Here is a 24,316-nt window from a genome sequence, read left to right as displayed (position 1 = left end):
CCCGGGCCCAAGGTCGGAAGGGCCCAAGGCCTTGATAGCTTTAACACTAACTTAGTGTTACCCTCAGGCAAGCCCCGGTACACATCCTACTATTTCAAATTATGACACCTATATATGTCTCTAATAATTGTGCATTAGGTTTAGGAATTTGTTTGAAACCTTAGTTGCATGATCCCTAGGTTTTCCTGGGCCTTATACTAGTATGAATAGGCCGTTAGCACTGCTATGCTTAATAGGGCTCGATAGAAGTCGAGTGATAATTCTGTCACTCGCGAGATATAGGATGTCTTTATATTACAGTATATGAATTATTATATTCAAGATGGAAGGTATGGGATGGGAGACCGGATGGGGGAATGTGTAGCCCCATCTGTGTGATTAAGGACCGTTCCGTTGTTGGCTGTGCTGATCGGGGATTGAATTGTACTAACCGCATGCCGGGAGTAGGAGGTAGTCGAAACCGGTAAGCCGAGTACTGCATCGCTTCGAAAGTACAGAACTTCATCACCATCCCTTAGGGCGAGTCGAGTAGTCGCGGAGAAACGGGATGCATATGTTTACTTTTGGTGGTCTCACGTTGAGCTCGACTGACTATATGTAGGTGGGGCGGTTCTGTAGTTCGAGGCGGGGAGGGGAAAGGTTGGTGCGTGGGGTCCGACGGGACTTTTGCGTGCCGTGTTGGTTAAGTCCACCTTGCAAGGTTAAATCGAATCGATTCGCCATGTCTCGCGGTTATGAGAGCCTTGATCTCTTGGTCACATCGTAGAAAGGAAATGAAATAAGAATGAGATGAGATGCAATGAGGGATGATATTATTTAATTAATGGTTTGCTCACCTTGCTTGTTGCAGCTTTGCAAATCCTAGATGGTTAGTAAATTTATTGATATAATTGGAAGTTAAAACTGGGAAAATAATGACTCACTTCTAGTACTTCTTCTGCAAAATCAACCACCAGCCAACAAGTCTTGCATGTCTAGATATGTGGGCTAAGTTATACCCACTGATCGGGTAAGTCTTACTGAGTATTAGTTGCTCAGGGTTCGTTGTTTACCCTATTTCAGGTATAGGAGCTAACTAGGTTTCACATCGGTGGGCTCGATGTGGCGCCTTGTCTTCACGTCTCGGTAGTCCTCGACTTATTTAGTTTGTTTCATTTATTCTCTAGTAAAAATGCTCTGTAAGTTAGATTCTTCTCCGCTGCTATCTTTTCTTTTGTAAATTTTAAATTTAAAGCGGTTTTGTAAAAGCCTTGATATTATTTACTATTTTTGTAAGTTTTTATTATGATGGTACCTTCTGTGCTTGCCTTCGTGCGAGACTTCTGGTGTGTTTCGATCGGCCCGTGGGTTGGAAACAACCTGTCAAGTTACACTTAATTAAGCTAATGCGCCAAAGAATAGCGGTTACGCTTAATTAAGTGTTTTAACTGTGCGGTACAAAAGCCACATATGAATACATTGCGAAGATTTCACTCACTGCTGAAACTGAATGTTGGAGGAAAATATATAATACATCCGAATGCCTCCATGCTGAAGCTGTCAGAGACTAGCTAGTCACCGAACCAAAATACGGCCCCTCCTGTGAAGGCCGAAAACATGCGGCCATCAGAGATTAGTGAGCTTCAAAGCTGGGACAAGATTCGCTGCATAATGAACATCGCGGGCTTGGATGAGGCACCGCCGCTGGTGTTTCACCATGGCCGGCTGCCAGTGCTCGGCGAGCTTGCTTGCAATGGGACGATAAGCGCCGACGCGGACGCGCGCGCCGTGAAGGAACTTAGGAACTCCGGGTGGTGGCGAAGCCCCAGGCCGCCATGGTGCTGACCGCGCCGCAGAGAGAGCCCTCTCCTTCCCAGAGGAGGACGTCGCCCACGCGCGCGCCATTCTCGCGCGATCCGCCGCCGCCATGAGCCTCCGAAGAAGGCGAGAACGATAACGACCGAGTCAGGCCGCGGCTCTGCCCAATCCGAGCCGCACATATCCGATCGAACGGTCTCCAGGCACCCAAGGGGTGGACGGTAAATGAAATACCGTCCACCCCCGAGGCCCCGACCTGGGTTCGCGCCTCGGCTCGCCAGAGCGCGCCGCCGCGTCCCCACCGCAGACTTCTCCCGGAGGCCGACGTCCATGGCGGAAGCGGTTGCGCCGGCCACCGGAATAGTTAAGAGGTGCAGGAACTGGCCTCCAGCACGGACGACCACCGCGCCATGCGTGGCGCGGATGCGGCCTCGCCGGCGCCGTCCTGCGCCACGTGTTCGTGCACAGCGCCGATCCCGACGCCATGGCGCCGATGCCGACGTCGAAGCCTTGGAGACCACCATCCTGAGGAGCAAGGTCCTAGACCAGGCACAGCCTCTCGGGGTAGGGGTTGGCCTTGGACGCCGCGTCATCCACCATCCTGAGGAGACGATAACGCGCGGCGCAGAGGATCATCACACAGGTCCGTCGGTCCTTGCGTGGGCGTCGGCCGCCGCCGCCGTTGACCCTCCCGGGTGTCTGTCGGAGGACGCGGCGGCGGGACTGCCGGCGTCCTCGAGCACGAGCAGCGTGGCCGCCATCGAGCTCCGCCGTTCGCCATCCCCGCGCGACGCGCCCGACCTCCGGCTCCCCACGAGGAGTCCGGCAACGACCAAGTCAGACCGCGACCTTATCAAATCTGGACCGCACATGTAGGATCGAACGGTGTCCACGCCCCCAAGGGATGGACGGTACATGAAATACCGTCCACCCCGACCCCGGCATGGCCCTCCACGAGCGGCGCCTCATCTTCACGCCCCGGCTCGCCACGCCGCCGCCGCATCCCCGCCTTCATGTCCTTGCTCCCGGTGGCCGACATCCATGGCGCTGCGCCATCTGCGGCAACATCGACAGAAATCGATGCCGCGGCTCAGTATAGTCCTCTGACGTGCCGCAATTTGTTGCAAATTGATGGCGCAGGCGGCTGCGGACTGCGAGGGGCGAGCAAGGCATGACGCCCCGGCCTGTTCTTGTGCTGCAAGCCTGCAGCCCCAAGCTCTGTTTGAATTGGGGAGTTGTTTCTTCTGTTCCCGTTCCGAGGTGTAAACTTACTTTTTTCTGCTCTGTTTGAATGCTACAACAACAAAAGCCACATATGAATACAGTGCGAAGATTTCACTTACTGCTGAATCTGAATGTTGGAGAAATATATACTACGTCCGAATGCCTCCATACTGAAGCTGTCAGAGACTAGCTAGTCATCGAACCAAAATACGGCTCCTCCTGTGAAGGCCGAAAACATGCGGCCATCAGAGTCGAGTGAGCTTCAAAGCTGGGACAAGATTCACTGCATAATCAACATCGCTGCGGGCTTGGATGAGATAACGCTGGTGTTTCATCATGGCCAGCTGGGAGTGCTCGGCGAGCTTGCTTGGAATGGGCCAATGGGACGATAAGCGCCGACGCGGACGCGCGCACCGTCAAGGAACTTAGGAACTCCGGGTGGTGGCGAAGCTCCAGGCCGCGATGGTGCTGACCGCGCCGTAGAGAGGGAGGAGGACGTCGCCCTCGCCCACGCGCGCGCCATTCTCGCGCGATCAGCCGCCGCCATGAGCCTCCGAAGAAGGCGAGAAAACGATAGCGACCGAGTCAAGCCGCGGCTCTGCCCAATCCGAGCCGCACATATCCGATCGAACGGTCCCCAGCTACCCAAGGGGTGGACGCCGGTAAATGAAATATCGTCCACCCCGACCTGAGTTCGTGCCTCGTCCTCGGCTCGCCGGAGCGCGCCGCCGCGTCCCCACCGCATACTGGCCTCCAACACGGACGACCACCGCGCCATGCATGGCACGGACGCGGCCTCGCCGACGCCGTCCTGTGGCCACGTGCACAACCCCGATCCCGACGCCATGGCGCCGATGCCGATGAGATTACGCACGGTCTTTGGCTCCGGCGGCTAGAGATCGATCGGGGCTTGCGGCGGCGCGTGGAACGCCGGTCGATGAATAGAAGGCGCGCCGGACATGCGGCCCTGCCTCCCGGGTCGCCGCCGCCTCGAGCCTCCAGTAAACGGGAACGCGTTCCTGTCGTCGTCAGCACTACTAAACAACCCGCGCCGGCAGCCGACGACGCCCTGCCGAGCACCCCCCCCCCCACCCTAAGCAACGCTGCCGACGTCGAAGCCTTGGAGATCACCGGGTCGGGGTGGGCCTCGGACGCCGCGTCATCCACGGCACAGGGCAAGATGATGACCCGCGGCGCAGAGGATCATCACGCAGGTCCATAGGTCCTTGCGTGTGGAGCGTCGGCTGCCGCCGCCGTTCACCCGCTCAGGTGTCTGTCGAAGGACGCGGCGGCGGGAGCGGGACTGCCGGCGCCCTCAAGCAGCGTGGCCGCCATCAAGCTCCGCCGCTCGCCATCCTGGCGCGAAGCGCCCGACCTCCGTCCGGCTCCCGAGACCGGAAACGACCAAGTCAGACCGCGACCTTATCGAATCCGGGCCGCACATGTCGAATCGAACGGTCTCCACGCCCCCAAGGGGTGGACGGTAAATGAAATACCGTCCACCCCCGACCCCCGGCACGGCCCTCCGCGAGGCGCGAGCGCCGCCTCACCTTCCAGCCCCGGCTCGCCACGCCGCCGCCGCATCCCCGCCGCTACTCGCCTTCATATCCTTGCTCCCGGTGGCCGACATCCATGGCGCTGCGCTATCTGCGGCAACATCGACAGCAATTGATGCCGCAGCTCAGTAGTCCACTCCTCTGACGTTCCGCAATTGGTTGCAACTGAAAACTCGGTCCACTAATGATGGCGCAGGCGGCTGCGGACTGCGAGGGGGCGAGCAAGGCATGACGCCCCGGCCTGTTCTTGTGCTGCAACCCCAGCTCCCTGCCTGCACAGTTTTCAGGATCAGACCTCATTCTTAGTCCTTAGAGGCGAGCAATGCCGATTGAGTCTCGTCGAGTAGACTTTGCCGCAAGACAAGAGCAGTCCTGAAGTAAGTTCGGAATGTGAAATCGATGGGCCGTGCCAGCGCGGTCAGCACCATCGCGGACCTTGCCGGACAATGTGTTCATTTGTACTGTCTCAACTTTTTTTTTGGACCCGTTTAAGGGTCAGCCTGAACCATATATTGCCAAGAATCAAACAGCACAACCATATACTGTACTGTCTCAACTAGTGGCCTTGCATTGGGTGAGTCTCCATATGTACTTTACTCCTATGTGTGTGCTGACTGCCGAGTGCTTCGAGCTAGAAGAAGAAGAAAACTTACTGCACCCTTCAGTCATGAGAGAAAGACATTCAGCAACCGAACTGCACTGCACTGCATGCAGGCCAGATAATTTTTGTCCTGAACATTGGAGGTAATAATAATTAATAACCGGGAGCGTTGGAGGTGATAACATCTTTACAGATGAACAACAATCTACCCTCCAACCTTGAGGGAATACCATATCATGAAAAGTAGACAAACAACCTGGTAATCGATACACAGAAAAACATTGGAAACCATACAAGGAAAACAAAAGACACATGCATAATGATGTACTCTCTGGACCCGATCCGTGCGTGTAGCATAGCAAGCAACAAATGGTAGGAACGAGGCGCAGCATGTAACTACGGCCGTCACTCAGTCGCTGGCCGACGGTCCCGGCGCCGGCGCCGGCACCGGCGCGTCGGACGACGAGAGCTTCATGTCCGCGTAGACGACCCGGCCTTCGTCGCCGCCGCTCGGCCCGTCGACGCTCATCACATGGCCGTCCTTCTTGGCGGCGGCGGGCGCGGTGAGGTGGCCGAGGAGGAGGAGCCCCACCAGGGCCAAGCTCAGCGTGGCCGCGCTCATCTTGCCGCCCGACATCTCTTTTTTGTTATTATTTTTTTCTGACGATGCCTTCGTCGACTCGATCGATCTTCAGGTAGCCTGTGCGTGTTCCTGTAGTTGAGGAGAGGAAGCAGAGCAGGTTTGGATTTATAGGGACGGGGGCAGGGGTCCTTTTGTGGTGTTGGCGTGAAAATGGGGGCCCTGTTCGTCCTAATTTTGGGAGCCATCCATGCAGCCCTCCATCTGTCGTCCATCGATCACCAGCTCTGAACAGGTCTTTCAGAGCACAGGTGCCGTGCTTAGCATCGTTTTTCTCCTGTTCTTACTTCTTAGTGTCTCATGCTACAAGTAGTACCCAATATCTGTGGGCGGTTCCGTTTGCATCAAAAGTTTGACACGTCTTGGACATTGTCCCACTCTCATATTTTGCCAAAAAGTTTGTGCTTCCATTCCATCAAGAGCATGTAGTGCAATAATTGTTGGTATGGACACGCTGTTTGTACACGTCTTGGATTGACATCGGTGGTAAGATAAAAATAATATGAGCATATTGCGTGTCGGGGGGAAAAACCTCGGGTATTTCAAATGTGTTCGCCTTCAGCACCCCCTCAACAGCCAGGGAGACTGAAACAACAGGCGCTGAATCTAATCCACAACCAGGTACACGTTGATAATTGCTACGAGAGTAAATCACAAAGAATCATTAAACGGATAATGCTGCCGTAATTGGGCCGCAAGCATGTTCCAATAAAGTGACAAATGAGGAAACAACACTTTTTTCTTTTTTTCTCAAACAACAGTACACATAAGGCTCCCCAACTGTACATGTCATTATAATAATTACCCTAATTCTGCCACAAGATCCTACGGCCTGGAGAGAAATCTATGAAATTCTTGTGATTTTACAGTATAAGCTTTCGCAAAATTTGCCTCTGCAGGCATGGTTCCACTAGATGGAGCTCTCCTCCTCTTTCTCATTCGAAATAAGAAATCCTCGGTGTCAAGGACATAGGAAACCTGCAAATGTGATATCATACTCAGGCACTCAAAAAATATTTATGGTGATAAAAACTGCTAGCCCATGGTCAAAACAATAGCAGACAACGAAAAGAGTCGGTAGTGTCTACGAAATAGTGACTCCAGACTATGCAATACATAACTTTGTGTCCCACTAACTTGTATGTACCTTTGAGGTTTTGCAAGATATCTTGCACTCAAGACCATTGACAAACATGATATTGTCCATGGTCTTCAATGAAGCTGGGGGGTCATCATTTCCCCCTTGCTTCCGCTTATTCCTGGAATAAAGATGTAAAATCACGAATGCGAACAAGGAAAATGAAATTGAGGGGTTCATTATACTGCCAGGATAGTACCTCCTAAGGAAGACATCATCAGCCAATTTGGTATCTTGAATACTTGACAGATAATCATTATAAAGATATTGTGAAAAGGTTGGATCAAATGTGACAGCTGTCACTTCAGGTTTTTCATTCCCATACTCCATGAGTTGAACAGATAATCTTGTAGGATTTGAATGCTGCAAATTGCAACAGAAAGTGTCTGTGATCAAATAGCTGCAAGATCAAACATGCAATGTCCAAAGAAATTGATGTCCCTCCTCCCTCCCCTCCCTCATGTATAGTAAGATACAAAGATTCTTCAGAGAGACATTGCATTGCATGGTACGCTAAGTAAAAAGTGCAAGTATATTTATGGAAGACATAAGAAATACAGTATACAGATACTGAAATGGAACTTACGCATTCAAATCGGTATATGCTCTCATCATGGAGAAGGACACGTGCATTTTCATGATATACCAGATCAAGGAATCTCCCAGGAGATCTGGATTTTTCATACAGATAAAGCTGGAGAAGCTTGTTGTCCATTTCATCAGATGCTACTGCTTGAAGCTGCAGACGAGCAGAAAAAAAAATGTATTTAATATCTGTGGTGGTAGATATGGTCTCTGAGACGACTTGCCTGCTTCACAACTTTGTATATCAGTTTATCTAAAGTAAAGAGAACATATGATTGAGTCCCAATGATGGAGCGGCAGTCGTCTTCGAATTTGGTGCTGTCAGAAGAACCATCAAGCAAGCTGTATAGGGCACTGATAAACCTGCACTAACAATACATTAGCCATATACAACAAGCCATGTTTCCATGAAAGCAGAGTATTGAGAATATTACTTCGAATATTGGTCTGAAGATTTTGTATCCTTTGAAGCCTTCCACTTCTTCTCTAATGTGGAAGAGTGTATCTTAGCTGACAATATTCTCTCATATAAGACCTGCAATCAATACAAAATTAGCCAAGGAGACCACATAGGCACATACAGCAGATAATGCGAGATTATTGAAGAAACTAACCTGATGTAGCCTGAACAGAACATAAAACGAATCGTTTCCATAAAATATATGTGCATCTTTATCGTCATGGTTTTGTAATGTGGAGGCAACATACTTGTAAAGTGGTTTAACTGTGCTGTGCAAACGTTCTGAAAATGACAGTGATATTCCTACATCCAGATCTTGTGCATCCGTGACCTCTGCCCCACCGTCACTTTGGGAATTTGTATCAGGGTCCATACCATCCTCTTCTTCCTCATGATCTTCTCGAGAAAATTCCTCACCACCACCAGATTCGCTGCCAGAGGCATCTTCACCAGCCTCAGATGCATTTTCACTATCCTCTGTAGACCTCTGGGCACTCTCATCACCTTCATCATCTGCATCAGCATTATTCTCGCCAGCAAACTTGACAACTTCCTTATGTCTGCCCTGGAGAGGTCTGCAGGCTGAACCTTCCTTCAGATTAGAAGTTCCATCTGAAGCTTCAACTTGGAAAACACCAAAGTTTTCCTCTCCAAAATCACCATTAGGAGATAATTCACCTTCTTCTCTTTCTGGCTTTAAATTGCTGTGTGAACCAGAATATTTATTAAATGGATTAGCACCCACTCCATGCAAAGATTTGATTGTCCCAGCTTCTCTTTTCTGTTGAAATGATAATGCTTATATATTAAAAAAGTTAAATGTATTTCCTCAATGCTCTTCAAGGAAACAAAAATGATGTGAAGCCATGAAAATTCTAACACTTCCTATTTCTAGCTTTCATGCCTTTTTTCTTTCACCATGTATGCTTGAATTGAACATCGAAAAACAAAGATGGGAATAACACAGTAGTAGAACAGTCATGGAAAGAAAATAGACCCAGTTTAAGAATGACCATACCCCTGTAGACAGAATTGTTTCATTCCTACCCTTCAATTCGACCACAGCCTTAGCTCCAGCAGAGGTAGTATTACCTAAACCATTGAGAACTGGATAATTAAATGGCAAAATGGCAATCAATTATAAGCTATGAAACAGTTAAGGTAGCTACAAAGGGTGATGAATAGACAGCCAAACCTGGTACAAGGTCCATATTTGCTCTACACTGATTTTTTTCAGTCGGAGAAAGATCAGTGTTCCCCACAGATCCTTTGGTGGAGATGTTTTGTGCAGTAGCTACTTTGTCAGCTGCAGAACTGGCGTTTTGTACTCTTCCATGCATTGCAGCATTTGGTAAGTCCTCATCTCTGCTGAAAGTTTGCTCACCTTCATGGGAACAATCTTGGGCATCTTCTGTAGCTTCATTTACAAATATAGCACGAGGAGGTTGTACACATTCCTTTAGAATATTTTCATCACCATTGGCAGGCTTAACAGCAACTGTACCATTTGGTGTTGCATTATTTCTTTTCTCACCGCATGCCAAACTGACTTTTCTGGTTCGACTCTTTGCTTTCACCATACCTGCATCTTCAGTGCCATGACCTTGATGTTGAATACCCAATATAGGCTCCAAAAATGTTGTCCAGATTCTCATCGCTTTGTCAACTTGATCTGAAGAACTGCAGAGTTCTCCACAAGAGTATTTGATGATCTGGTAAAGATCTTCGTGAATGTCTGAATCTACATACTCAAATGACATATTGGGAACTATAGGCCGCCTGTTGCCAGCTGCAACTGCAAGTAACACATCATCCCCCTTCCTTTTGTTCTCATTGATTTCTTTAATCTCAGACAATAGAACTGTGCAAGGCCACGAGGAAGTAGTTTAAAAGCAGGTAGCTACCAAAGGAAGGATAATACACAATGAATAGATTGTTCCAGCATTAATGCTTAGTAACAATAGAACATGTGCATACCTTTTGCGCTCAGATTCTTTGTATCTTGTTGTTTGAAATAGAAACTGCGATGGTCGAGAGATTTGTGATAATTTTTTGCATATATTTCAGCCCAAATTTTATTAAAATCTGACTGGCACCTTGACCATTCCTCCTGCTTTTGTTTAAGCCTGGTTAAAATAACTGGTAATGCCACATCAGCGTTTTTGCGAAGAACATCCACGACATCAAGTCCATGGTCACCATATACCCGCTCAATGCACCTCATATTCAGAGCTATCAAGAGAAGCAAAAGTTCAATAATATGCATGTCATTCAACAAAAAGAGAGACAATCACCGCACATATAAGCATTTTGATGCATGGTCAATTGCACATAAGTGAATGCTTACTATTCAAATGTTCATCGATGTCGATTGAGCTGTCTGGTTTAAATGATTTGTCCATCTTTTCTATCAACTCTTCAACCCGCTTAATTGTGGAATTAACGGATTCCAACAGTATGTCCAGCTCAAACCTGAAATCACCATTCCACAAGTTTTGACTATGATCTTGAGAGCTATTGCAACACGATAGAAAGACCATCAAGTACCCAAAAAAACCCATAAATTAGGTTGTTATGTAAGTTGTTCCTTCTAAATTTCCATTTGTTGAACTCACTCAACTTACTATTGCTTTATTATTTATATGTAATTGTTAGTATTAAAATATACCAGCCACATCCCTGTATCATACCCACATATCGGATACTCATATCCGTATCTAAGGAAGATGGGTTACCCTACTGAGTAACTTAGTTAGCCTCTGCACTTTTAAGTAACAGTCACCCCTAAGCAAAAACTTAACCATCTACTGCTTGTGGACCAAAAACAGATACCAATAAACATACTGGATTTACTAAATGTAACTATAACTCTGTGGTCGAGTTGTTTTTTAATGTAACAAAACAGATGCTATGAATGAACATCAGTCATCGTAGAATAAGTCCTGGTTAGTTAGGTTTTTCTTATAGAAATTAGATGTTTCAAATCTGGAAGTTGTCAGCCAATACACTCAGTATTGCTATCTACGAAAAAGTAGGCATAGTCAAACAAGGCGTAAAACTCCATACCTGTCATCTTCACATCTAAACAAGCTTTCTTCATACTGATTTTTGCGCATGTGCTTAAATGAATAGTCTTCACTTCCAGAGGTCACTGATACCCAGAGATCATTAAGCACTGCAGCTCCAATTTCAGTCAGGTTGCTTGCAAGAGGCATTGGATACTGGATAGGAAATGTAAAATCATGAGAAGACATGCAAGACATTATCATAAACTGCAAAGAGTTGGCTTAGCTCACATTTTTAGGCAAAAGTCGGTAACTTGGAGTGCACCGCTGACAGTTTGACAGATCAAGCTCTGATATTGGTTTGCATAAGTTATATTTTTCTTTGCTTGGGACTGCAGTAGCTTTGTGACTAGCTCCTTCCTTAGAATTGAATGGCGATGCTTTTTCAGGTTTTCCCCGTTCCTTATATCTCTCTTTCTCAGGATCTCCCTGCTCTTTGTCTCTCTCTTTTTCCAGAGTCTTATCTGTCCGTGATGTTTGCCCTTCATTCCAGAATACTAACATAAACATAAACATCCCTACAAAAGTACAACAAATGAAATTACAAGTTTCACAGCCAGCTTCACTTACTATCATTTAAGAGTCCTTCCAGAAAGCCATCTGCGAAGTAAAAGGACCATTTAGAGATTGAACAACACAATATATTCAAATATTAAATCACAGAAGTGCATCCAATAAAGTTGCATTCTCAAAAGGTAACATGTGACCCACCTATGTTTTCACAATGTTCCAAGAATTCATTGAATCCACTCACAAGATCGGGGTAGTGCTGAAGTATGTCCTTTACCTGAAAAACAGAAAACCTTTCCATGTTCAGAAAATTCAAACTAGATTTACCTACCCTAGCTGTCATTTACTCATATAGCAAGTCCCATAGATAATTAGCTACAAACCAGAATCAGCTTTAAAAAATAATACCATATTGGCTTACCAATCTTTTCAATTCACTTATTGTAATAATTTCTTGGCTGTATATGTGAAGGCATTTCAAGAACTTTTGGTAAGCTTCAGGCTCTAGCTTCACCTTCACTTTTTCGCAAAAGTGAAACTCTTGTGTGTTTGAACCTGATTTAAAAACAGTAACAGATGAATCAAGATCCTAAAATGTCAGACGGGGGGGGGGGGGGGGAGGCATAAATCAATTCAGAATGTGTATATACATGGATGAATCAATATAGTACTATCCCATATGGAAAGAGACTTACTTTTCATCAGTACATAATTATCATTCAATGATAAAGGAGAGATGCTAGGCCCCCCTAGTGTATCATCACCTGTACCCTCCACCTTTCTTTGTGGTTTACGGCCACATAGCTCTCTATTGTCATATTTATCATTCCTTTCATAATCTCTTCTATCCTGATTGTGGCAGGCATTGCGATTTTTCTCCTCAGTACTCCTCTGGACAACATGCTCAGAATCAGGGCGATCAACACTGGAGTCAGGATCAGCAGTTGTCGGAAAAGCTCTCTCCCTCTGCAAATAAAGAAAATAAGCACATACCAGAATTCTTTTAATAGTAGGTTCAATAATTCTAGGTATATGCAGGAACAAGAGAAGGCTTTGTTGTTGTTGTATGCAGGAACAAGAGACAAAAGGAAAGAACAGAAGCGAAGAATAGTGTATAGCCAAGGGAAACTAAATAGACAAAATTATTCCATGCACTTCCATGTTTTATTTGTGCACCATGACCCACAAGTACAACATACAACTTTTCATTGACTTGTGCTTATCCTAAAACACAAGTAGAAAAAAAGTTTTATCCACATTACATCTCATTAATTTCATCAAACATGGCAAGACAGTTAGTAAAACTGGTAGTAACGGGGAAAAATTCTTAATTTCATCAAAACAAAAAATACAGTTAGTGAAACTGGTAGTAACGGAAAAAAATTATCTGCCAAACAAAACACTTTAGTCATGGAAAAAGTCCCAGCCAACTGGTACTCCATCCATCCATTCATCAATGTAAAGCGTTTTCTGATTTGAAAGTCAAAATTGTAATGTTTGACAAACAATTTGCCAAATTATGTACTCATTTAGTGTACAAACGTTGCATCAACAGATTTTTATTCAAATGAATTGTATGATTATGTAAGAGAAATTAAAGACTATAATATACTTATGAAGACTTTGTCCTAAAAAAATACAGCCAACAGTGATGGACGGAGGGAGTATATAGCAACCGAAGCACTGGAGATGAAGACAGATGAATTTATTTGTAGATTCACCTTGATGGTCTGAACACTCCTAGCATGCCTGACTCTAGAGACGGTGGCTACCTGTGGAGGCGTGGGGTTTTCCGGCAAGAAGTTCTTGAACTCCTCAAGCAAATCAGGATGGCTTCGGAGCAGTTTCGCGACCTGTGGCGGAAGATAAGTGGTGAGGCAGAATTATGCATTGGCATGCGCAAGGACATGTGGAGAGCAGGCACGGTACCTCCTCATAAACATCTTGGATGGGCTTGTTATGCATGCGGTACATGTTGAGGATCGCGAGGAATGACTTGTAGACACGGTCCTCCTGCTGGAATCGGCTCTGTGGCGGGGAGTCAAGTTAATCAGATGGATGGTTTGCAGAGGGAAAGAGGGAACGGGGTCGCGAACGAATGGTACGGAACCTTAATCCTGTTGACAAAGCTGATGGCCATGGCAAAATCGACGGGCTTCCTGTCGAGGTCCTCGTGCTTGATCTCGTACCCCTTGGGGAGGAAGGCGTTGAAGCCGAGGATCAGGTCGGAGTGGCCGTGGAACAGGGTCTTGACGCGGAGGATGACGCCGGCGGTGTCGATCTTGTTGCTCTTGAAATCGCGCATGACCTCGAGGAACTCGTCGTACTTGTGGCGCCTGTCCTGGAACTTCTCCTTGACGTTCTTGAGGTAGGTGAGGGCGTCGTTGGTGGTGAGGTTCCCCTGCGGCGCCGGCGCCGGCGGCGCCATGTGGAATGGAGGGGGAGGGAATGGGATCGCTCCCTTAGTCCCCTCTCAAGGACGAGACTGGATTGGATTGCGAGGGCAAGGGGCCACGCCGCCGCCCAATCCAACCCACCGGCACGACGGCACCGGCGGCACCTGACGGCGCGACGCCCAGATGGATCCGATGCCGGACTCCCAGCTGGTGCGATCGAGCCCTCCCCGTCTCTCTCCTGCTCTCTCCAGAGCTCCCTCACCTCTCCTACTCCTAGCCTCTCCTCTCTCGAATCACCAAAGGAGAGAGGCGATTTATTCACGCCGGGTGGCCGACGACGGAAAAAGGAGGCGAGAGGTAACCGAAACGCTCCCCCCTCTTCTTCTCCGACTCCGCTCGTCAGTTCAGCGGCACTCCCGCGCCACGATTGATCTGGGCCGTCCGATCGAAGAGCTCGCCCACGGATTCATCCAAGAGGGGAACTCGTTTTTTTTCTCCTCGACAAATTTTGAGTGTTTATTTTAAAAAAATCACGCCTATTAGAACAAAATTCGCGAAACCCTAGGCCCAGCGTGTTTGAAGGTCACGTTTTATGCGCAAGTGAGTGTCACAGTATTGGAAAGAAGCAAAGGCTTCTTTTCTTTATAGAACAAAAAATTAGAGTTTCTTCCTTCAATAAATAAGTCCCTCTATTTTTCATTGGCTATAAAACTCTGCTTTCTTTCTATTGCCCAATTTAACCGTTTTTATCATCCAAGTCTACATTTTGAACAAAAATAATGATGGAATGAGCACGAGCACTAAACAATAAGTTCTACAAATCCGTTACTACTTCGGTTTCTTCTCCGGAAACTACGGCTTCCATAACCACAGTACTTACATTCCTCACTTACTATTAGTTGGATATATCACTTTTGTGTTGTTCGTTATGCATCCGTATCATTTTTATATTTATTTATACGATAATCCTTAACCAGCTATGCTACAGCCTACATATCCAAGGGAGAGAGCTACCTTTATACCAGTGAGTCACACGGGAATATATAATGGTTCAATAATAATGTAAAAGGGTGACAATTGCATTACCTATGGCATAAGCTAAATGGATTCCTAAAATAAATGTAATCCTTTTAGATATGTGGGCTAAGCCTAACTATTTATGAATATTATTATGAAAAACATCACTACAAATCTTATATTAACTATCAATTATAAGATCTGCCGCCTATCTCACAGAATTCTAGTTGGAATGAGTTCCTTTAAAAAAAATACATACTAGAAAAAACATTTGCAAATACCTCAGTTGTAGATTTATATTATGGACTATGGAGTACCACCTAACACGGCAAGTACTATTTAATCAGTGGTACGTAGTATATAATATTTTTTAAAAGCTACATTCTAAAACTTACCCACTCTATCTTTTCTTTTTAAAAAAGAAAATTCTCTATTTGACACCAGGAAAGTTTTAAAAATTTATTTAACTTTAAAATTTTAATCTCCCTATGAGTTATACTTTCATTCCTTATTTGATACTTCTGTTCGTTCCATCAGTAACTTAGATGAACAATAACATGTCGATTCTCCTCTCTCTTTTCTAGACTATAAAACAACTATTAAATCTTAAAAATTCATAAATCATTTTGTAAAAAGGATACAAAGAATGGAGATGAACCCATTTCGTATGAAAAGCCTATATGTAGCAATTAATATGTTAAAATTAAAATTCATCATAGTAGGTCACTTTTGAAAATTATCCGAATTTTATGGTACAAAAATACTAGCCAACAATTATACAAAAATACCTAATTTTTTGTAGTAGGTTAAACTAATTTATAAAATACATTTTATCATAAGCCACAAAGAAAATTTGAACTTATTAAACAAAAACAAATTCAAAGTTGTTTCCAAAATAAAGTTTTGAAATAACTTCAAGATTCTCTAAGTAATGTATAATTAAAAATAATTTTATAAACTATTTAATGAATTATAGAATAATTATATATTTCGTAACTTTTAAAGTAATATTGTGCCTTAAAAATTTAGATAGTCTTAAAACAAAGTCTATTTCATTGAATTTTAGTTTTTAGATTTTAAATTTTGTATATGTGTTCTGTGCAAAATGAGTTTATCTCCATTTGCTATATCTCAAAAAGAAATTTATGAATTTTGGAGATAATTGGATGGTTGTTTATATAGCCAAGAAAAGAGAGGAGAAAGTCAATGTTACTGTTCATATGAAATAACTGATGAAACTGATTGAAGTATCAAATTTGTAATCAAAGTTCAACTCAGTGTTAAATAGAAAAATTAAAATATTAAATAAGAAAGTTTCAATTTTATCAGTATCAAATAGCCAATTTTTATCTTTACAAAAAGTTCGCCGCTCCATCTCCCGTTCGCCGCCGCTCGCTCCCGCCTTCGCTGCCTCCTCTCTCGCTCCTGTCGCTACTGCTCGCCTGCCGTCACGGCGCTTGTCACACCCTGAAATTTTTGAATTTCAGGATGTGATTAAAATTAAAAATAAAACAACAATTTTCTCATAATTTTTTTTAAAATTTTTGCCAACATTTATTTTTCTTTACAGAGAAATTAGTAAAAATAAATAATGATGGGTTGTTTTTTTTATAAAATTTAGCGAAAATGTTTTGTTGTTGTGCATCCATGCTACCTTGCATTTGTTTTATTGTTTGTGGTTCAATTTTGAATTCAAATATTTGAAATTTAAATTTGAATTGCATTGTTTGAATCTTTTGTTGAAAAAAAACCTCTCCCTCACCCTATCTCCTTTCAGCCCAACACACTCCCATTCTCCTTTTATCACGTGAGCGCGAGAATCGATGAAAACGGAGTTGAAACGAAGAAGTTATGATTAAAATAGGGTTCTAGGGACTTGTTTGTGAGAGTTTTGAACTTTCAGGGGCTAACTCTAAAGAAACCAGGGACTTAAACATAATTAAACCTAACTCGCGAGGGTTAGAAAGCAAAACTACACTTTCTGGACGGCGGGTTCTATTTCCTAAAAGGTCAGGGTCTAAAACATAAAACAAAGAGCTGTTTTAGAAATACTTTTGAACTAACTGGGACGGCGGGTTGATTTTAGTTAAACACAGGGGCTCTTTTGCAAAAGGGGGATGGGGTTGACCGGTACTCTGGATTTGACTAGGGATTTGATCTAATCCTGATCATCGATCTAAAAAATTCCTGACTCTTTTGGTTAATCGCGACTAATAAATTTCTGACTCACCGTTTAACCCATAGAATCGCCGTTTTAGCTCCGTTTTTCGCGTTTCTTGTGCTCTCGTAACCGTACCAGTGACCCCTATCCTTTAGTACGCCCTTTTAAAGTCTTTCTTTGGTTTTGGTGTATTGTTCTTAGATGTATCTTCTTGTTTGCTTTGTATGTTTGCCCGATGATTGTTACGAGTAGAAGGATCGTTGTTTGAAGATTGAAAATCAAGAATTGCAAGTGAACAAAAGCTGAAGAGCAGTGAAGGGCAGTAAGAGTAGCTTTTCGTTGGAAAAAGGCAAGTGACCCTAACCATACTTCTATCTATACTTTATTTACAAGAGTACTTGATTTAATTGGAACATGGAGAACCACCCAAGAAAACAGTACAACCACAATACTATATGGCTCTGGTCTTGGCTGATTAATTAGAGACTCTAACTTGTGACAATCTTATCGAAAGGGCAAGAGGGGACGCATTGATGGGATATAGCTCAGTCCTCTTGGGGCAATTGATATTGTTTTATGATCCTTTGGCAAGGTATCACCTCATTAGGGTAGTGTTATGATCACTTTGGCTTGAAACCTTAGCGGATTGTCATGGGTTAGGGAATCTTTGTAAAGGCCTCGTAGCGTCCCTATGCAATCACACCTCGGAAGTGTGATACTGTGCCTAGCTAGCACATTGCGTGGTTGGGTTCAAAGTTCTTCGGAACTTTTACGCGAATTGTGGTGAAAGTATACAACCTCTGCAGAGTTAAAACTAACCGGTTAGCCGTGCTCACGGTCAAGAGCGGTTTGGACCCTCACATGATTAATAAACTTAAAGATGGATATAAATCACATTCTGGTTATTTCTTGTGGCCTTGCTGAGTACCAACCATAAGTGTATTTACCCTTGCTTACTGCTGCTCAGAAGAAGAAGGTGTGAGAAGTATTTTGAAGATGATGCTGAGTTCTAGGCATGCGCAACCCCCAGTCGATTGCCTGTGAAGTTTGAAGCCTTCGTTTCCAGGATAAGCTGTATAATTCTGATAATCTTTTAATTATTGCTTTTACGTGATACTGTTACTGATTATTCATTTATAATATCTCTATATGTATAAAATTTGATTCTAACATACATATATATATATAATTATGTATTCGGTTTTCTTCTTAAACCCGGGTGTGACAGCGCCCCATGCCTTCTTGCTCCAGTCTGCAATGGCCGTTTTCGAGGTCTCCCCGTGGTGCGGGATAGCTAGCGTTCTCAGCCGCCGCCGACGGAGGTTCCCACCGATTCACCGGAACCCTAGCGACGCGGTGATGTAGAGGCACCAAATTCATTTCCCGCGCCTCTCATGGATGTTCTCCGATCACCGTCATCGTACCTCTGCTGCAGTCTTCTCTTTGGTGAGTCAAGCAGCAGCCCGGTCGTCCCGGTCTAATTAGTTGCCTTCGCCGTGAGCATGAACACGAGCCACACTCCCTCCTAGCATATTTCTTTGTGTCTTGACAGTGCATGGAGGGGATTGGAGTATTCGTGATTCTACACCTTTTATCTGTCAACAATATGTACTGCAAGTTCTTTTCTTTTTACCTAGATCAATTGGGGATGAAAGAAATATTGCCTGCTGAAATGTTGGATAGGCGAGCGGAAATTGTTGTTGGTACATTTTCTCTTATTCTAAAGATCAATTTTCTGCATTTTACCCCTCTAGTGGTCTGGGATGCATTCTTGGTACCATTCGCATTATGGGTTCTTTAACGTGACTTTCAATGGTCCTAATGCAGAGAACTTCATCTGACAGGAAGGCCAAGAAACAAGACCATTGGAGCGATGCATTTTGATGGTATGCGCATTCCCCTTTCTTTGCTCCAGTATTTCTTCACATCACGCATAGTACTACAATGCTTTGGAGCAACAACACTACTGTATGAACTATCTTTATGGTCGTATGATGTTCTTTCATATACATGTTATATGCTATCTACTTATCTAGATAAAGAGCCTTCTTTTTTCATATAAGACAGCTCTTGCTTAATGCGTTTTTGCTTTGGCCAATTTGACTTATTCTGATCATCAAAATCAACCGTACACTTTGGCTAGCAAGATGGACACACTTTATATGAGTCACTGATACGCTTGACCTTGTGGCATGAAATATATCTTGCCACAGTTGTGCTTATGAATCAAATCTCCAAACTTGGATTGGCAACTCGTGGCTACAACTGAATGGCTGGTGCCGGGCATCAATATGAGTCTATGAAACATGCATAGTTTGTTCTCTTCTTAGGAATCTACTATGTAAGGGTGATGATTTGGTAACTTTGTCGGTTTTAGGGGAATTTTAGACCAAGATCTGTATTTCAATTTTGGGGGTTTCATTAGTTAAATGCATGGGCCTTGCACCCAGCATAGAAAATTTGAGCCAGCTAAAATAATTACTACACATGTTCTTTTTCACTTGATATTTTGAATTTTGGAAAGTCTCTAACTCGTCTTTTGCCATTACTTTTGCTGAGGATTTTTTCTTTTGAAAACATAGTCATGTGGAAGTATTGGTCATGGCAAATACTATTAATGCCCCCAAATCCCAATGGGCCAGAACCATCCTTGCAGATTCTTTTGGCGATAAACTTACATGCTGGCCTGAAAGGCTTGATACCGTTATGGGTTTGCATTAGAATATGGGTTTACATGGTGTGGATTAACTTACATCTATTGGTGATAAGAGTCGCAAATCGGAATATAATATATTCCTCCTGCTAGAACTTAATGCAACCACCTCCTTCCCCCTTACATCCATGTTTTGTAAGCTTTTCTCAATAGGCATCTAGGTAAATTTGTTCCTTGTTAAGAGATATTGGTTTAATGTTTCAGGCCAGACCTAACTTATATTTCATCCTCCAAAATCTCAGTTGGCTGCAAGATATACACATAGGAAAAGCAAATCTACCATCAGAATCTAGATTGTGCCCCCCCCCCCCCCCACCCACACACACACAAAATAAAAATGTTACGATAATCAAATAAGAGCTTTCTAATATTCAGAGACATGAATGAACCAAGACATGAAACACTGCACACCTAGTGTTGATCCCATGTTTGAGCAAGAAAGCTATTATCACATGAAAACTAACTAATTTCTTGATTTAAGACTCTTTTGTTCCATTAATGAGTTTGCCAGCCAAGAAAATGAATTTCCATCAACTTTCCATTGCATGGGTTCCCTGGCAAAACTGGAGAAAATTCAAAAACAATGAGGCGCTGACCATCATCCATGTCCAGCACAAGCAAAGTTTGTAGTTCAATAATCTCGCATTCTAGTCCATTCAAAGTAAAAGCTAAGTTTATTGCTTGCGTTTTTTTGTTTTCATTTCAGGGCAATGCAAACAGAGAGGATAGACCGCCTCATATGTTCAGGCTATACTTATTATAATCAGATATGTACATTTTCAATTTTTCTGATCCAGAACTTGTTCCGCACCCACCCCACGATGCCCTGCCCCTCCCTGAACTGGGCCCCCACGGCTTGCTGCCGCGTGATCAGCCCCCATCAACACCATACCGTCGGTGTAGATGTCGCTTTTCTGGTCCATCTTTACTGAGTTTCAATACTCTGCACAATTTGCATTAATCTACTTGTTTTCAGTTCTGATAGTTAAATTTTCTGTTGCTCTGATCGATCGATGGGTGCATCAGTCAAAGGTGAACAAGAACAAGGAGATACACCTATTTTAACAGGAAACCCCTTGCAGGGGAAAACCACAGATGCACAACCAGACAACCTTGCATGGTCAATGTAGGAGGAATCTATTTGTCTCAGAAGATGGGCATTAATTTCTCCCTGTGGGGTAATCCCACTTTAGGCATACGAGCCCTCACCCCCTCAGAATGTTTAGAGTTGGTTGGGTATAGGAAGCAACTCTGAAGAAATGGTCCCACAATATGTTTCCTGTGTGTGCACCATCCCAAGTTTGCATGGTCATTTTGGGGTTCATCATTAGCTCCTTAACTCATCGGAGCTCATGCATTGTTTTGCAAGCTAGATTGCACTACCATCTTTGGCATTCATCAGCTGCTCGATTGACGAAACCTGTTGGTCATTGCCATCAGAATGGCAAATAGGCTTGTGGCCTCCATTACCTTGAGCAATACATATGCCTTTTATCAAGCATTTGACATGTTGCAGCTAATGCTCTTTGTTACATGGAACAATATCAGTGTGCTAATATGTTGTTTAAAACTTTAAATTTGTACCCATTGCATCTCTTTTGATTGTGCTTTCTTTTTTTTCCCCCTCTTGCAATTATTTTTCTTTTTGTCTGAGAAGACCCATATTCCCCAATGCCATATCTAATAGCAATACACTGCTTGCAATTCTTACATAGGCGAGCTGCAATTTCTTTCTTCTTTCCTGGTTATACATATACGACTTTAAAGACTGCCACATGGGATCGACAAGGCTACTAAAACTACAAAACTTCATGAATGATGGCTGTATACGTGGTGAGATCATTTTTTGCTAATCTCTTTATTGTTCACTGGATATTTTGGTCTCCGTCTAGGAGCATAGTCAGTAGCTAGCCAGATTAATCAATCCTGTGGTTTTCGTGGATATTCTGTTGTGGGGTACATATGTTGGACTAATTAACAATGCAACTGAAGGTGTATTCAAAATAATCTTGGCCTATATAGACTATGTGGCTTCTACGGTGGAGCAATGATGAGAACAAATCTTCATTCACGTCTCATGTGAATCAGTTTAGACCTGGCTGTTCCTTTTGTTGTACTGTACCATGTGCATAAGTTGACATGAAGCTTACATAGACAACAAACGGACAGTTGGTGGCTGTATGTGTTCCCAATTTGTTATAGTAGTTTGTTTCATCAGTTGGCTTCAGCTCCAGACTCCAGTTTATTTGCCAAGGATAGCCTAGCTTTGGAAGCTTTCTTACTAGCGTACGCGGTGTGCCCTCCATCATAGTTCCCTGACTGGATCATGCATTGTGCCATAATCCAGATAGTGCTATACTATCATTAGTATCATGTTTAGCTAAACATGAGTACTAGTATGGGTTTGAGGGTTCCAGATGGATTGGTGTGCGATGGCGAGCAAAGCTAAGTTTTGGCTGATCTGAATTCTGAGAATGAAGAGAGCACATGATCTACGTCTTTAAAAAAATCACCATATAGCTTGCATTGATCAATGCTAACCGTGGAAAAGATGGGAGAAATTTCTTTGGAATTCTGTCTTGTTTCCTGGTCAAACTCTGGCAGAACCCTTCAATCGTGGCTGCTGGCTCCATTTGTGGGGAGGGAGAGAGACCAACTAACCCAATTGCTGACTCTACGCACTTTGACTTTTTCTCTCTTGTCCTGCATTGAGATTTTTTTTTAAAAAAAAAACTGGTACTCGGCATCGATCATGAGTTCACGACTTTTTTTAATCCTCCCCGGATCAAGCACTAGATGAAGGAACTAGCAGGTACCACTACCCAGGCATAGAATAGTAGTATAAAAAACCTTGAAATCTCATACATTTTTTTTTGCCTGACTATGCAGATGTACATGTTTCGTCAGCGCTTATGCATGCTGACACAGAGCAAGGCGAAGCTGATGGTATGTATTCAACCACCGTGCTCGGCTCCTCCCATGTGGCCGTAATCGTAGCTCATCCATATACATAATATTATCTGATATGCCAGCAGCCATATGCATCACTGGATCCCCAGCTGATTTATATACTTACAATAACTAGATTGTTAGCAGCTAGCATTGATTGCATCCTGTTTGACATTAGTTTTTTTTTTGAAATTCTTATCTAGGCTAAGCTTGTCTCGGCTACAAAGGAATCACGTGAAGCACAGATTCTGAGCATTATTTAACCTAAAAAAAATTTGCTCGTAATTTAATAACACCCTTGCTGTGCAAATTGCATTGAACTGTTTGGTACCCACGTGATCGGAGGCTATCTTCTGGTGGCAAATCGCGAAGCACGACTTGTATTGGTCTAGAAGATTAGGACGACAGGTGGATGGAAAAGCAAGCGATTGACTCCACCTTTTTTGATCTTGTGCAATGCTAGATAAATTACAAACCTAGGGTTCTGGCATCTTAATGTATGCTACATTATATTCCTTGCCAAAAAAAAATTGTAGTACGTTATGTATATTAATACAGTGTATATTCAGCTGCTCGATGAATGAACAGCTTCGGTATGTAGAGGATTCAGCTGTCTCAGTGGGAATGGAAAGAAGCAGGAAACAAAAGTGTCGGTAATAATACACGAGACCTTCTAGAAGCTGCAAAGAAGGCGAAAAATAGGAATTGAATATCATCGCCTAATCAATGGGGACAGATCAATGCACGTATGCAGAGATTGATCCTTCAGTTGAACAATCTGCATGGTATGTAGACTGTTTTTTTTTTTGGGAAATAAGACTGAAGGCTTCGACGTGGACCATGTGACCGTGAAGGGATCTGCTAGGCAGCTCCAATTCCGAGGAGAGGCACTTGTGAAACTCAAGCTTCACTTCGTGTACAAGTCTGGTTATTATGTTATTCCAGTAAAGCAGTAAACTCTTCCCCATGTTTTTTTAAAAACAAGAAAAGTTGGTATATTGGGAGTAAACCGATGCGATTACATGTGCTGATGTGCAGGTTGACTATATGTATCTTTGTAAATATGAAGAGTATTTGCATGTTGATTAGTAGCGAATGAAAGGTCCAAAATTTTGATGGGTACATTTCTGCGCCGGACGTACGTACATGTGGCAAACAGAGTCTGTATAGGTAGGTAGGTGGACTTTCTTTCTTTCTTTTGTCCTTCTAGAAGCGTGTATATATATAGTCCTATAATAGGAATGCATACAACTCCAGGAAGATTGAGGAGGAATTTCCGCTACTCCATCCGTTCCAAATAGTAGATCATTTGAATTTTGTGCCGAGCCAAACTTATCTAATTTTTACCGAGTTTATAGAAAATTATGTTAACATATACAACATCGAACAAATGCATGGCTTGAAGTTGTAGGAATTTATATACATATTTTCATAAATTTGGTCAAAATTAGAGAAGTTTGACTAGAACAAAGCTACCATAAACGGGTCACAATTTGGAGCGCAA

General features: G+C 43.7%; 1 protein-coding gene and 1 long non-coding RNA gene across 6 annotated transcripts; one reads left to right on the top strand and one right to left on the bottom strand.

Annotated features, from left to right (window-relative positions):
- Positions 1-6,539: 6,539 nt before the first annotated feature.
- On the bottom strand, positions 6,540-14,360 carry LOC120700397 (paired amphipathic helix protein Sin3-like 4). 5 transcript variants are annotated; one of them, XM_039984616.1, is made up of 20 exons: positions 13,687-14,360; positions 13,506-13,604; positions 13,298-13,429; positions 12,272-12,542; positions 11,998-12,131; positions 11,778-11,853; positions 11,637-11,666; positions 11,298-11,563; positions 11,068-11,222; positions 10,349-10,473; positions 9,979-10,233; positions 9,197-9,862; positions 9,020-9,108; positions 8,156-8,782; positions 7,976-8,076; positions 7,766-7,904; positions 7,543-7,695; positions 7,156-7,319; positions 6,966-7,077; positions 6,540-6,796 (listed from the first exon to the last, which is right to left on the bottom strand). In XM_039984616.1, the coding sequence occupies exons 1-20, from the start codon at positions 14,002-14,004 to the stop codon at positions 6,644-6,646; spliced, it is 4,065 nt and encodes a 1,354-aa protein (XP_039840550.1). In that variant the 5' UTR covers positions 14,005-14,360; the 3' UTR covers positions 6,540-6,643. The 5 variants fall into 5 exon arrangements, with proteins under 5 accessions (XP_039840550.1, XP_039840555.1, XP_039840552.1 ...); XM_039984621.1 differs by having other exon boundaries at positions 7,778-7,904; positions 13,349-13,429; XM_039984618.1 differs by having other exon boundaries at positions 13,349-13,429; positions 13,687-14,359.
- Positions 14,361-20,227: 5,867 nt separating this feature from the next.
- LOC120700396 lies at positions 20,228-23,417 on the top strand. The gene is made up of 2 exons (XR_005685885.1): positions 20,228-22,809; positions 23,016-23,417. It is a non-coding gene; the product is annotated as an uncharacterized LOC120700396 (long non-coding RNA).
- The last annotated feature ends 899 nt before the right edge of the window (positions 23,418-24,316 follow it).

This window comes from Panicum virgatum, chromosome 3K (genome assembly GCF_016808335.1).
Source record: "Panicum virgatum strain AP13 chromosome 3K, P.virgatum_v5, whole genome shotgun sequence".
In the NCBI taxonomy this organism is placed as follows: Eukaryota; Viridiplantae; Streptophyta; class Magnoliopsida; order Poales; family Poaceae; genus Panicum; species Panicum virgatum.
Note: the sequence above shows the minus strand (reverse complement) of the source record. Positions and strands in the feature narration are given on the sequence as shown.

Excerpts from the sequence above, each read along its gene's own strand:
- LOC120700397 (XM_039984616.1), bottom strand. The coding sequence starts at position 14,004 with ATGGCGCCGCCGGCGCCGGCGCCGCAGGGGAACCTCACCACCAACGAC. Across the intron at positions 11,564-11,636 it reads GGAAGGACTCTTAAATGATA|TATTCTGGAATGAAGGGCAA; the intron begins GTAAGTGAAGCT and ends TGTTTATGTTAG. Across the intron at positions 6,797-6,965 it reads TATCTTGCAAAACCTCAAAG|GTTTCCTATGTCCTTGACAC; the intron begins GTACATACAAGT and ends TCACATTTGCAG.